This window comes from Excalfactoria chinensis, chromosome 5, assembly GCF_039878825.1.
Source record: "Excalfactoria chinensis isolate bCotChi1 chromosome 5, bCotChi1.hap2, whole genome shotgun sequence".
In the NCBI taxonomy this organism is placed as follows: Eukaryota; Metazoa; Chordata; class Aves; order Galliformes; family Phasianidae; genus Excalfactoria; species Excalfactoria chinensis.
The window spans coordinates 6,723,204-6,737,937 of NC_092829.1; the positions used below are offsets into that span (position 1 = coordinate 6,723,204).

The window sequence follows — 14,734 nt, forward strand, 5'->3', positions numbered from 1 at the left end:
TTGGTTTCCACAGTGAGCCAAAATTTAAAGTTGTTAGGGTACCGTTTGCAATCAGCTTAGTTTTATTGGGTAGGAACCAAGTCTGTAAAGTTGAGTCAATCACGTGTTTTCAAGGATGCAGCTGAACGTAAGCATTTAGTGCTCTTTATCTGAAGAAAGGGGCAAAGAGAGGGTATCATTATCTGTCTGTTTTCTGCTTTTCCTCAGCAATTTTTCCTCTTTGTGACACTGACTGTCCCTGCTTATTCTCTAGCTCTGTTAGTGGCAGCGAGAATGCATGATTTCCGACGCACTGTTAAAGAGGTCATCAGGGTGGTCAAGGTTTGTGAGTCTACGCTAAGGAAAAGGTTGGTGCTGTTTTATTACTTTTATCTTTCGTTTACAGAACTGAAAAGTGGTGTCGTCTAAAATGGATGGATATCAGAGAAAACTGGGGTATTTTCCTTTCCACAAGTGCCAGGAATGAAATAAGTACAATGCGTTCATCTGGTCATATCAAAGTACTATCCCTGCCTCTTATGTAAGGCCTCGAATGCTTAGCAGAGGTGGTAGCAAGCATTGTGCCTGTTTAAGAGGTGTGGAGTTCAAGTCATACAGTATTTGGTCATAAATGTTAACAGAGGAAGTAATTGATTGATTCTCAAAGCTGAAGATGTCCTGTAGGATTTTCTTGCCTTGATCCAAAATGCTGCACTGAAAAGTCGTGTCCTTTTGCTATTACTGACCAGAACTTTGCAAACTATTGTGATAGAACGTTCATTTTCAATATTGTTGCCCTGCTAATAAATGGAAGACAGCACAATGGCTTTAATGATAACTTCACCAAAGGGATGAGATTTGGTATTATCAGCAGAAAGTAAGAATTTGGCCTGTGCCTTTGGATTGCTTTTTGTTGAGAAGTTCCAGTAACACTTTCCACATGCTGATGAAGTCAGCATTGGTAGCTGTCACCCAATTTCTCTCAGGTTGGAAAATCTGTAGCCTTTTCTTTTCTCCTGGGTTTGTGAAAATTGACCTTACTGTGAAGTGCCAGACTTTGTTGCCCCCAGTACAACGTTTTTCTACCAGAGGTTTATTTTGAAGTTGGTTGAACCCAAGTTTGCCTTTGGAAAGTTCCCTTCATGTTTTACTTTCTCGTCACGTTGCTGAGACAGGCCTAGGCACATCCAGTTGAATCTAATGTTTGTTAATAGTATTCACTTCTTAATCATGAGAAATACTTTTGCTCTAGATCTTCATTCGTGGAACAGGAGTGATGACATTTCCCTGCCTTGCCTGGGTGCTGCAGGGATACATTTGAATTGTTTAGATGGCTGTAGGCCCTAAAGCAGTTAGGATGAATGAGTACAAATGCCACTTTTTTTTCCCTCTGGTCAACAGGCCATGTGTTCTAATGTGCATTTTGTAGAATTGATGGTTTGTGCACCCACAATTCAAGACGCCTTGGTTACGTGGTTGAACAGTTCATTGGTACCGAGAAAATAAGCACAATAAACTGGAGTTGGAAGGAAAATTAATTTTGAGCAATTGTTTCAAGCAGAGAGGTTTTGCTTCAAAATTCATGCTTTGAAATGTTTACTCAAGTCACACACATCAACTGAAATGACAGCGTTATTTACTTTGACAGGGTAAACGTGACAGCTGAATTATTTTCAAGCAGCTATAATTACAACTATATTTATCACGAATCTATAAATTTGATTGATGTTTTTCAAATAAGAGCACGTTATATCGTACTTAATGAAGGCAAATAAAAAATACCATTGAATAACTGTTTCTGCACCCCATTTTATCCCTCTTCTTTCAAGAATTCCTCTCAAGGTGCCATCAAGGGGAAGTTGTCTGAATTAATAAGCAGTTGTTTCATGTTCTAAAGAAATTCTATGATTCTCAGTCTGATGTAGATTTATTTCCTTTCAGTTATTGCTGTAGCGATTCTGATCTGCAAAGAGCTACTGCTGCTCTGTTTTGTTGTGAAGCTGTTGAGTGTGGTTGAGTGGAAGACTGGTCGTGGGTGCTGTGCTTGCTGCTGGTGGCTTTCCTTGGAAAGCCCTTGAAGGAAACCAAGTGAGAGTCCAGATAATGCTGATAATTCCAGCCGCCAGGTTCTCTCTGTGTTATGGTTGGATGTTCATGTCCCTTCCAGTCTGGGATGGATGGGCTGTAGTGCATCAGTGGCTTGGGAGGTAGGAATGATGGGTTTTAAGAAGGTTAAGCTTACTGCTGTGCACTAGGGAATGGGGCTCAGGAGGAGGATCACCAAAATGTGCTGTGCCTTCAGGTCTTAAAAATGAATGAACTGATCATAAACAGAATTTGGTTTGAAAGGAGAAAGCAACCAAGCATGGGAGTGGCCCGTAGACCCTGCCATCCACCTTCAGATCAGGACTTCTTAATCTAACTGGCTGAAGAACGGACTGACTTCATTTCTAGCACGTGTAGCTTTGGTAGGGGCTCAGGAAGAAAGCTTTGTAGTTACTTCACAGGGCCTTTTTGCTTTATGTTTTGAAGCACGCAATTAAAATGTAAAGCTTGTTGCTGTTGTTGAAGGGGAACACATTAAATATTAATAAACGTACTGATAATTCTATCTGTCTCGCTTCCAGTCTAATTGAAATGATATTAACTTATAGATCACTCTATATATTCAAAGTACTGTACAAATATTAACTAATTAGTCAAATTGTTATTTTTTTTTTGTGTGTGTAATCTTCTGTGGAGATAACAGAAATTAACTTTCCATAAACTTGGTGCTCTTATTTGGTTTAATTCTCCCAACTGTGCCTGTTTAATGCACCTGTCTTCGCTTCTGCTTCTTTAACATTTACATACGCTGCCCCTTCTTCTGTTTACTCACCTACTGCGTACTTTTGCTGCACACTAAATTATGTTCTACGTGCAGTAGGAATTATTTCTGTGATCTTTCTCCATTGTACATTATCTAATACGGTGTGGCCCTTATGTGTGTTTGAAGATCTTAGGCATTACTTCAATAGAAATTAAAAAAACCAGCCTATCTTTGTTAACACTTGCATTTTACTTCCTTGGCTCACTCTCTTTATCTTTAAATAAGCTGCTTTTTGCATACAAAATATTTCTTCTCAGTTCCATGATGTACTACCTGTTAAAAAACCTATTTGCGATGAACTTCAGATGGAGTAACGTGTCAGCAGAAGTGAAGCTGGATTGGGAAGGAGTTGAAATGAAAGGCCAGAACAGCCCCAGAGCTCATAAATGAGGTGAATGGTTTCTTCACACAGCCAAACTGTATTTTTGGTAGAGGAAGACAAAACTTCGTGACAAAGGAACTCTGTTTACCACTCAGGGTGGAGATGCTGCGGGGGCTTTCAGGTCCTCTGCTTGTGTTCTGGGGATCCAGCTCTTTCAATGATGGCTTTGGCAATTTTCTGTGAAAATGAACAGAGATAAGTGTGCTCTGCCCGTAGCTTTTCTTGTTCTCATCACAACAGTATCTGGTTCATGTAAACCTGGTGTCCAAACTCCTGCTGCAGTCTCAAGATGGGCAGACTTCTGCGAGCAGAAGCAAAGAGAAGAGTGGTTTTGGTATGTGAGTTCAGAGCCAGGATGGGGAGAGGTAATGGAGATGCTGCACAGGTGGCTGTAGGGCCGGGTTTTCTAAACCACCAAAGCCGTATCACAGCCAGAGCTGAAGGGGAGGGTGTCTGGAAGTCGGTGTTCTGCTCTGATACGTGTACAGCTGTACTAAAACCCCGTGCCAGACTGAGAGAGCAAATGGAGAAGTATTTTATGTCTCAAGTTAAATAGTGGAGAAACGTCTGAAGTCCCAAGTTAAATATTCAGGTGGCTTATAGGTGATTTCTAGAAGTCTTTCTAGGAGAGTCAAATGGGGCTTGGTCCGCACCTGTTGGTATTGCATAAGTTTGCAAGATGGTTTGTCTGATGAAAAAAGGTTTTGTTTTTGATGAATCCAATTTTGCCGGCTGTGTTGCTTTTTATAAATCTGACTTCTTTACAGCTCGTAAGCTAATGCATTAATTAGAGTCCTAATATGTTTCAGTGCTCGATGCTTATTTTAAGAACTGCCATTTCAAATCTATTTGGTGGCTGTTACTTTTGATACAATAATTAACTTCTTAGCACTAACTCGGGCTTAGATCTTGTAAACAGTTTTCTCTGTGTTTGACTTTGCTCGTCCGAGTGGCTCTGCTAAGCAGTGAAGCCTTGTGCTATTTTTCTTCTCCAGGAGATCACAGAATGTTTTGACAGAGTGCAGTGGAGGAGCCGTGCTAATGGAGCACAGCTTTTAAGTAGCGCTGTAGCGTTTGATAACTGCAGTGTGAGCACTGGAATCCGGGGAAAGACAAGGACAAAGAATTCCAATGGGTTTGGACTGATTCAGGACAGCCCGTCAGTGGGATGAATGGTGGGTTGGTTGATGCACACAGGTGATCACAACTGTATTTTCAGAATTAGAATAAAATGATGGTAACAAATTTGTGATGTTTTACATCTCTGTTTTGGTGGAAGCAAGCAAAAGCTACCCATTCTTAAGGGCACTTCTGGTTTGTAATCTTTCAAGGTAGCTATTCTTTAGTAGGAAAGAATTACTAGCAGATTGAGCACCGTAAATGATCAGCTCCCAGCTAATTAGCAGGAAAGGGCTGTGCATGTGTACTCTTAGTCCATCGCAAAAACAGATAAAATATATTAATGTGGGACACCGTGGAAGTTTTTTAAGGGAAAATAATTCCCTGTATGGGTGTGTTGGGGTAGGAGCACAGGGAGAGAAATCACAGCTCAGGTGATAGGTTGTACTTTGTAAAAGCACAGGAGTCGGATGATCTCTGATTTAGTCCCCACCTTTTAATAGTGAGATACCTATTCAATAAGCTTTAAGAACACTTCTTTTTATGTTATTGCAAGTGTATGTTGTTATACAGGTGTAGGTTGCTCCAAAAGTAATGCCTCCTATTTATTTCCAAGGAAGCCACAAGAGATACGAAGGGCACAATAACGGTTTGATAGAGCACATTCTCAGCTACAAAACAGTAGTTTTCAACACAGACACCACCACTAGCTCTGCATTTTCTCCAGCAATGAACAAGAGCCTGCATGCAGCGCTAGTGGCCGTCTGCACCAGCAGAGATGACCCACTGCTGAAATGCACCACCCACTGCCTCACTCTACTCACAACCACTGTTTGGTCATTATCATTGCTTCATTTGCACTTCCACATGAGACCCCATTCTGTCAGACTGCCCCTCTGCTGCTATTTGTCACATGGCAACAACACGTGATGGGATACTGGTGGGAAGGTTCATCCTCTACTGCCATACTGTCACTATCTGCCTTTGACATCGTGGGCCAACATAAAAAAATAGGAGGCATTACTATCAGGGCATCTCTTGTGTGTATAACAATTGCATATAAGGAGATTGGACTCCTGTTTGTTTACATACAAGGGGATACTGGAAAACTTTTATATCATGTAGGAAGCATTTCATAACTATTTCTGATGCGTGTGCTATATTAAGCATCACTATTAGAATATGCACTTATGTACTTCCATAAATAGTTCATGCATAAACATTGTATAGCTCGGAAGAAATGGGGTGAGGAGGATGATGCAATAGATATTTGTAATTTAGTACACAGTGACTGTTTGCCACAGCGGTGCAGATTCTGACCTTTTCTTATGTTAGTGAGCACACGGGTTTGGAGAGGTAGGCAGTGCAGATGGGCACCCTTAGGACAGTGGGGATGTAGTTAAATATGTTTGTACTCAAAAAACAGATAATGTCGAGTCCTTCACTTGTCTTGAGCTTGTAAACGTCGGAGTTGTCAAATCAGCTGCTCCACTCACTAAGATAGTTTCTAAAAGAAAGACTCTTTAAGTTTCTGATCTGCCTGCTGTTCTATGCAGAGGTCCACGTCTGCTGCACTGCCTGCTTTCTAGAGCCGTGCACTGATTGTGTGTACGTAGGAGGGCAGTCAGATGCTGTGTAGCTCACCACACTTCTCTGCTCCCGGCAGTTTCAGCTACTTTTCCTCTTTCCTCTGAATGGGAGCGGAGGGCAGCGCAGCTTCTTGTCCCCGTTCAGAAATCCCTCTTGGACTTTGAACTTGAAGTCCCGAAGCGTTTGTGAGTTGGACTCCAGAAGACCTTGCTCTTTTGAGTGCTTCGTTACACCCCACCGCCACAGAATTTCAAGTAACCACTAAAACTGAGCATTCCGCTGGGCATGGAAGTCCTTTTTATGTGTTTCCTTTTCCCCCTAAGCTGTAGACTGGATTCGTAAGTCTCCACTGGACAGCATTCCAGAAACAAAACAAAGTGAAAAAGAAACCCATTGCTCGGCTTCAAAGTGACTGACCCATTTTCCCTTATTGGGAGCTAAATTAAGTGTGAACAGAGTTGGTTTACTGCTTGGTGCACAAAAGTGCTTTATCAGAGCACGAGGTGCGTTTTTGTCTGTAAAGGGATGGAACAAAAGCTGTGGAAATTTTTCTTTGGGAAAGAAAAAGAGAAGGGCTGGGGTTAGGAGCAGTGACACCAAGGCCTGGAAAAACTCTGCTCCCAAAGGAACTTGCTTGAAAGAGGCTGTGAGAAACTGTAAGAGGAGGGTTTGTACTGGAAGTTGAATCTCAGCCCCTGCATCAGCTATAAATAGAAAATACTTGTCTGCCAAATCTCAGTTTTTGGAGCCCTTTTGAATTCACGCCAAGGTAACGATATCTTAATTTGTGTATCTGTTTATTTTCCTCCCTTGGATGACTTTAAATGGTCGCTCTTATTAGACTCGTTATTTATTCTTTAGATTAACAAAATTACAAAGTGAGCTGGGATATCATTTCTGTGCAGAACTTAAGAAATAGCCGGCAGCTCGTTGGTGGGTTTTTTTTTTCATGAGGATACTCCCTCAGCCCTGAAATTATCATGCTTATAATTAAGATTAAGATTGCATCAGTTATTTGTAGCTGCCAAACTGCTGTTGCCTTGTTCCATGCAGCATAGACTGCTGCGTGTGTCAGTTTGTTGCCTTGGTGGCATGTGTCCAAACGCTGGATAAAATTAAAGAAATGTTTAAAAATATGCAGACAGGATATCAGCCAATGTAAGATGCTGAGGCAGGAAAGCGGTTGGCAATTGCAGATATTTATTTATATCAAGTTAAAGGAGAAAACGCTGAGGGAATGGCTTGCTCTTCTGCAGCGTGATGCTTAATGGAAGACTGTATAGCCTTGCTCCTACTTCTTCTGGACACGTTTGCTGGTATGGAATGGGCTGTATGGGGTCGTATTTTCAGCCCATATAGAATAGGGATCACATGTTTTCATGCCTGGCAGTCTTTCGTGGGTCAGACTCTCATCCTGGCCGTGACTTACAGCGCTATCGCTAGGGAGATTGCTTAGGAATGAATTCAAGTGAGTGATGTTCAATCTGTGGTCATCTTCGGAATAGTTTGTCGTTTCAGGAGGAAGGCTGCAGTCCTGTTGCTAAGATCTGCCACTTGGTAAATTTGAGCTTCCAGTCAGGGTTCTGTGCCTACCTGGTCATAGCGGCCAACTTTAGAGCCAGGTTGGTCAGCACTCAGTTGGTTTGGATCAGAACTAAAGAAGGGAAGGACATGAGCCTGGGAACTCATGGCCAGGCTGGTTGACTGAAACTGTGTTGTGCTGTGGATTTAAGTTACCCTATAGCATGGCCAGCAAACTTGAAGTAGTTCTGCCCTGCCCAGGCCAGATACACTGGAGATCTCAGCACAGGCTTGTGCTGCTGTTGTGGCTCAGGGTTAAAGCTGGTTCTTGAGACAACACTGATGTCAACTGCGAACATTGGTTGGCTCACCCTTGGGCTGATGTCTGACAGGTGCAGAGTACGTGACGTGAGTCACACAAGGTCACAAGGAGAAGGGCAGGTGGAGCCTCGGGTGTCTGCAAGAAGATGTGCACAGAGTTCAGTGCTGAGATCCAAGTCATCGTGTCACTGATATGCATTTTGCCTCTGATGTTTTCTACGTTGCTCTGCATGCCTACAAGGTGTTGCTGTTGTGACTTGGTCTGGGTCCTCATCTCAAACTCTGAGCAAGCATAGCATGAACAAACCAGGTGTCTATGCCAAAAAATGTGTTGGCTTATAATAGTGGGAGGAGAATAACAATTTAAGTAGGTGAGGCTGGCTGGGAGAAGTCTTGCTGAAGTGGGGGTGCCTCTAAGTGCTTGATTCACACATCAACAGCTGGATGGCTGTAGTCGGATTGGGAAAATCAGTGCTTCTAAAATGATGCCTGGCTTTGGCATTAAATGAATTATGAATTAAAATAATAGCTGTCACGCTTTGCTCCTCAATTTATTAAAAATAAACAAAGGCATATAGCGATAAGAGTATAGGAAGAGAGCATTGTCTGCTGGCATTGGCCGTGGAGGTGGTTGGAAATGGAATTTGTGTCCTATAGAAAATTTCATCCCTGGGAGGATTTTTATTGTGGTTAAAAAGTAAAAATCATGATTACTTTTTGGGACAAAGAAATTCTGAGATGTCCTGAACTGGGGGTGCTGCAGTAGCTTCATGTCCAGCTTTGCAGATGGGAGCGGTTGTTAGCTTTGCTTCCTTTGGAAGATGGGAATATTCCAGTGGAGCAGCTGCAGATCTATCAGTGCAGTTTTCCCATGGAAAATGTTGATATTATTATAAGGGCACTTTCTGTCAGCAAAGCATTCTGCCAGACATTTCCTGACCTGGCTTTGCACTTAACCTTTTGTCTTGTTTCCTCTGTTTGTAAGATGGATGTGATGGTTCTCAACCACCTGTATAAAATGCTGAAAATTGTGGATGAAATTAAGATGTTGCAGTTGTTTAAGAGTCAGTTTCTTTGAAAGCTTCAGCTGCTTCCACGGCAGTTCCCTATGGGGCCAGTCGTATCTCTCATAGAGGCAGGAGCTTCTGAAATGCAAACATTAAACAAACACAAAGCATGTTGTTATGAAATTATGTGCATTCGCCTATTCTATCTGTGTGATAGGCAGATGATCCCTTTATTTTACTGCTGCTTCTTTGTGTCCTGGGAAGATGGCTTCTTGTTTTTGAGCATGCTCTTAAACTCTGGTGACAGATATTTTAGTTTGGGAATCTGTTTTGTTCTCGTTGCTGATCCCAAAAGCAGCGAGACAGGAGAGATGAACTGCATTCCTCTTGTTTCGTCGGGCTGTACATAATTGATTGTAATGGCTGTGGTATTTCTGTTCGGTCTTCGTTCATCAAAAAAAGAAGCGTGTGTGTGTTGCGTACTCCAATAAATCAAAAGCTAATTTGTGATATGAAAAGATACTTACTTTGCAGCAAATGAAACAATTAGTATCACTTCAGTTTTAATTTGTTCTGTACTTGAGCCAAGGTTTGTAGTTCTTGCAGAATGCTCATTCTGCGAGTCAGAAGTCTGATGAATTTTGTGACTTTTAAAGGAGATCTTAAAGATGTTAAGGTAATATGGTGTACGCTTCCATAGGTTGACAGAGTTTGAATACACGCCAACAAGTCAGCTAACCATAGATGAGTTTATGAGGATTGACTTGGAAGAAGAATGTGATCCCCCTTCATTCACAGCCGGCCAAAAAAAGCTGAAGATACAGCAGGTAAATTCTAAACCCGATTCTCTGTTCTCTTTTCTCCCTCTGGATCAATTAATACTAAATCCCAACTGTCTAGCATCTCTTAAAATTTGATTACATCTATTTTGAGGTGAGCATTAATGCATATGACACTCGTTAACTTAAGATATGTATATATAGATATTTTAAAGATATAGTTTTACTACCTCTGTCCTCCAGAGAGACGTAGCTTCAAATGTAGCCTTAAATGTCTCCTGAGGAGGGACTGAAGTGTCTTTCCAGCCTGAATAAACCCCAGCAAGAAGCACAATGTCACTGCTTTTGTTGGTCAGATGGGGACATTTGGGTGTTTGGGCAGATGAGCACCTGTGGAGCTCCCATGTTTTGCAGGATACCAGTGTTTAGTGCTTAACGCAATTGCACTCTGCTTGGGTGCTGCCCTATGTGCAAGATGATGCAGTTACTTTCCCTCCATAATGCTTATTTTCCTGCTGCATGTTTCTCTTCTTCTGCTCTGACCTTTTACTGGAGCATCACATCTTTATGGCCTTGCAAAACCGGAGCATCTCATGTGACAAATTAAGCTGAGCTTGTGGCACACAGGCCTTGAGAAGCTGTTCTATTGCCTGCACTTCTCTTGTATGTGCTGTGTGTGCTCTTCCATCCCGGTTAACCAGAATTAAGAGATGAGAGTGGCCGAGGTGCGTGCTCTGTAATTGGATCAGAAACCACGTGCTTTTTAAAAAGGCAGTAGTGTTTAATATCCTAAATGTGCTGTCATTTAAATGGCTGTTGATGTGTTTATGACGTTCTTGAGAGTCAGTTAGACTGTGTAGGTGAGTACTGCGGTCTGCCATTGCATGCGTGCCACATCTGGCCTGTGCACAGCGATTTCAGCACTGTCCTTGCACTTGCTCACATCTACATAGACCTTACTGCTGTAGACTATAGCCTTCTATGTGCAGCTTGCTTCAGTAGTTTTCAGTTGGCCAGTACCTTGATACCTGTCTGACGATATAAAATAATACGAATCAGGATTTGAAACCTTCTTATTGCTTTTAAAATCCCCCGTGATTCTGTGCCTGTGTACGCAGTTCAGAAATAGTACAGAGATGTTTCTGTAGTAATTTCATGGTTGTTTTTTTCTGTTTGTTTTCATTTCAGCTTGAGAAGGCGTTATCAAAGAAGCTGGAAGATTTTGAAGGTATAAGTTGTGTTTAGTGTAACAGATCCCTCATTTCTTCAAAATTGCATTGATGATTGCTGAGCTTTATTTTTATTTCATCACCGCAGGTGAAATATCAAGCTATCAAGATGAAATAGAGATTGAATTAGAAAATAGCAGACCAAAAGCAAAAGGCGTATTTGCAAATTTATCTAAAAGCGGTAAGTCTATAAAGTCTTGTGACTACTTAAATAATAATAGGTTCGTATCCTGCAGACAGTATTAAGTGTGTGAACTTGATTGTGACAAATGCGCTCATGTAAATGCTTCTGGAGTAAAGAATCTCTGTTTATTGTATTAGGGTTCTTTCTGCTTTTCAATGCGTCTTGCCAGTTGGTTGGTTCAGTTGTCAGCCTTCATAGGGACAAAATATTTAATACAAAATAAAAAAATAAAATAAAATAAAATAGGAATAATGCAAAATAAAAGCAAAAGTAAAACTTGTTCATTACAATTGCAGTCCTGCAGTCACTTTTTCATTCTTGGTACCTTGTAAGGTTGGCACTGATACCTGAGAATGTTTCTTTCCATCACCAATGTTGAGTGCGTAGTATAGTGACACATAGGCCTTTCTGTCAGTGAATGCCCTGCTTGACAAATTGCTATGGTGGCTCTCTGTGCAGATTTAATTGGCCATTCATTGGCCAACAAGCAGTTGGCTTCTTTAGAAAAGCGCTTTTACCTGCCATAATTTGATAACACAATGCTTCTATTTTAAACAATCACTCTGTTCACAAAAATACACTTTAATAGCCAGGGTGGTGAATTTGAAGAGCATCTGGAAACTCCCCACATTCATACATTGTACTGAAATAGTGTGTATGTTTTCTATAGAATTTCTCTACAGATTTATTATTATTTATTTTTACTTTGAGGGAGCATTTACTCTATTTACTCTGTTTACTTTGTTTCTGTAACAGATGGCATGCAGTGTTTTGCTGGATTTTTGTTGTTTTTTATTTCCCTTACAGATTCTATAGAAGATAATACATTAAGCATATTTGGAGAGGAAGAGGCAGAAGATGAAGAACTGGAAGCAGCCGCTAATCACTTAAACAAAGACTTTTGTAATGAACTTCTTGAGAAAGATAGGTTAAAACCAGGTGAAGATGGAGAATGCCAAAATGGAAATGAAGCTGCTGTAAGACCACCTGCTCTGGAATCCTTACTTGGTCCACTTCCCACTGCAGCAAGCCTTGGCATAACAGAGTCCATAAAAGAGTGTATTTCCTCTAAGGACCGAGAGCCTGGTGAGTAAAACATCAGTTCAAGAAAACCTGTGAGTGGAGATGTTGGATGCATGCAGCCAGATGTAGGTTGTGTAATTTCTAGGCTTCTTAATGGTTACTTTAACAGCAGTTCCATGAGTCGCTGTAACGCTGATTGACAGGAGTTGTGAGAATGTTTGAGACCAGTGGTCTAAGTCATTGATATTGGTCTCTGACATCTGCTCCTCAGGAAGCTTCAGGAAAATCTGGAGTGCCTGATTATTTTCTGAAGCCTGAGAATGTGTATTTCTTAGTCAAGTAGATCTGCAATCATACGGTAGTTGATGGGCATATTTCAAGCCACGCAGCCTAATTAGGAAATTGGAGGAAGCAGATTTCTGTAAGGATGACTGGAAATTAATACCCAAGTACAAGAATTTTAGATGAAGGCAGGCTTTCATCTAAATTGTCGTCCACTTTTTACTGGAGTCGGATGTGGTGCAGCCTCTAAGAATATTCAGTCATTTGCTGATGACATATTGAAAATGTTTGAAAGGGAATTAACTGTTTGTGTGTGTTTTCATTGATACGGGTGTCATGGTTTTATGATTTTTGGTTATTGGTATTCCACATCATAACATCATGTAGCGCACTGGTAATTAAGGAGCCAATGCTCCAGTTCTGGGCACCTGTCTGGAAGAGAAGAAGAACTACAGACTTCATTGTCTGTTTTGGTGTCTGATCTTTAAAAAGGCACCCAATAGCTCTGTGCAGAAAAGTAAGACCAGGACTGATGAAAGAATCCAGTTTTGGTGGAGCCATAAAGCAGGCAGTGTTGCAAGCAGCTGGTCATTCAGGCAGGTTTGTTTGCTTCCTTTTTTGTGTGCTTGAGCGTTGTTAAAATTTCTTCTGCATCTTAATGTCACTGAGAAGCAGATGTATCTAAAGGCCATTTTATTCGTTATCACAGTTAGTTTTTCCATCAGAAGACACACCTGCCTGAATCTCTTCTGTCAGCTTGGGGGCTGGTCCACCAAAACATTTTGTTATCTAAATTTTCCCGGTGCTAATTTCTGTTCAGCAGCACCTACTTCTAATGGGGTATTCCCTGCCTCGATAGATGAACTGAATGCATTCAGATTCTCATTATGTCACTGTTCCCAGAAACATAGCAGGATGATTGCATGTTTATATTTCATATGAACTAAGGCATATAGAGACAGTTGAGTGGTTTTGTGTTTGCTTTAATTACGATTAAGAAAATGGATGGCTCCTGGCTTGTCTTTCTCTGGGAAATCAGCGGTTCGTGTTGAAGAGAGGTCAGTAATGGCTAGAAGCTGTTGTTGTCTAGCTGGCCAATGACCTGTAAAAATGAGTTCCAGTGATGGGCGTTCCTCAGCTGGCACTGCTATTGACCATTTTAATGGCTGGGCTGAGAGATGAAGCTATGCTGGTACAGCCAGGTGTGTTCCTCAGCTGGGCTTTGGACAGGAGGACGCGTAGCCACTCCTGCTATGGCTGCTCCATCTTCTGCTTTTTTTATTATCATTTATCCCCCCCAGAAGAGGGGGATGTGCCAAACAAAGGGAACGTTCAAAAATAAATAGGTTTCAGTATACTCATTCTCTTGTGGGCATGGTAAACAGGTACTTATTTTTATAATATGCCGTGAAGCTGGTATGTTGAATTGCTGTTTTGGTTGCATTTTGTAGATCCTGTCACACATATTTATCTTTTTTAAGTGACAGATGCTATTTATCTCCATGTTAAATCTGGTTGACTTTGGCCCTGTCTGTACTGTGGACACGTTGTGGTGCGCTTCCCAGTCTCTGTGCCCTTCCAGTGTTATGACTGGGTGATGTGAGTACATCATCTCTGAGGACCTTTGGGTACAGGAACAGTAATGGAGCCTTGGTTTGTTATGGATGACCAGGAACCTGGCCTAGGAGACTATCTAGGAGGGCATGTGTAAAGAAAACTTCTTGTAGAGATGCCTCCCATTGGTCACTTGTGCATGGTAACACTGAACCCCATTGGAAACACTGCAGATATCTCCATCACTTTGAGCACTGATGCCTTGAGTTCTGCCTTGCTGTGCTGTGAAGTCTGGAGAAGGATTGTATACAGTGGTAGTATCTTCTCTCAGGCCAACTAGTGTGGTTGTAAGAATCAAACACCTTCCAGGCCTTCCTTGAAGTCTAAAAAAGAAGCGACAGCTTTCAAAGCTAAAAACAGGATGAAAGCAGTCGCTCCAAGTTTAATTGGAGATAACACGTTTAGAGATCGTCTCAGGAAGCAAAAGTAGCTTGTACCTGTGGAGAGAGGAAGCAAAGGTGGTAACATTTCCGCATTTATCCTGTGTGTATGAATTTAGTTTAGTACAATTTATATTGTGAATCTTGACTGGATATGAGTTTGCTATGGTATTTCATGTTCCAGTGCCTCAGTACACTGGAGAAAGGAGAGAGTCAGTGTAACATTGCACCCCTAAGGTGACATTCTGTGCCATCTCTACAGCCATGTAAATAAGAAAATGGAAGCTTTGCCCTTCTCTTGGCCCTCTCCATCCCAAAGACATCATCCACTGTGCAGAGCATTGGGGTGAGGCTGGACTGGAGATCTTGGTCAGGACGATGCTGTATCTCCTTGAGGCTGCACTTGCTGATGGATGGGCATATTGCAGTGGTTAGGAATGACAGGCGTGTTTCTA

General features: G+C 41.6%; 1 protein-coding gene across 1 annotated transcript in view; it reads left to right on the top strand.

Moving 5' to 3' along the window:
• BRF1 (BRF1 general transcription factor IIIB subunit) overlaps positions 1–14,734 on the top strand; it is a 171,133-nt gene that overhangs the window by 81,932 nt on the left and 74,467 nt on the right. The window contains exons 7-11 of the mRNA XM_072337071.1: positions 254–347; positions 9,489–9,615; positions 10,756–10,795; positions 10,885–10,977; positions 11,788–12,066. Coding sequence (XP_072193172.1) covers positions 254–347; positions 9,489–9,615; positions 10,756–10,795; positions 10,885–10,977; positions 11,788–12,066 — 633 coding nt within the window. The remainder of the gene's footprint in view (positions 1–253; positions 348–9,488; positions 9,616–10,755; positions 10,796–10,884; positions 10,978–11,787; positions 12,067–14,734) is intronic.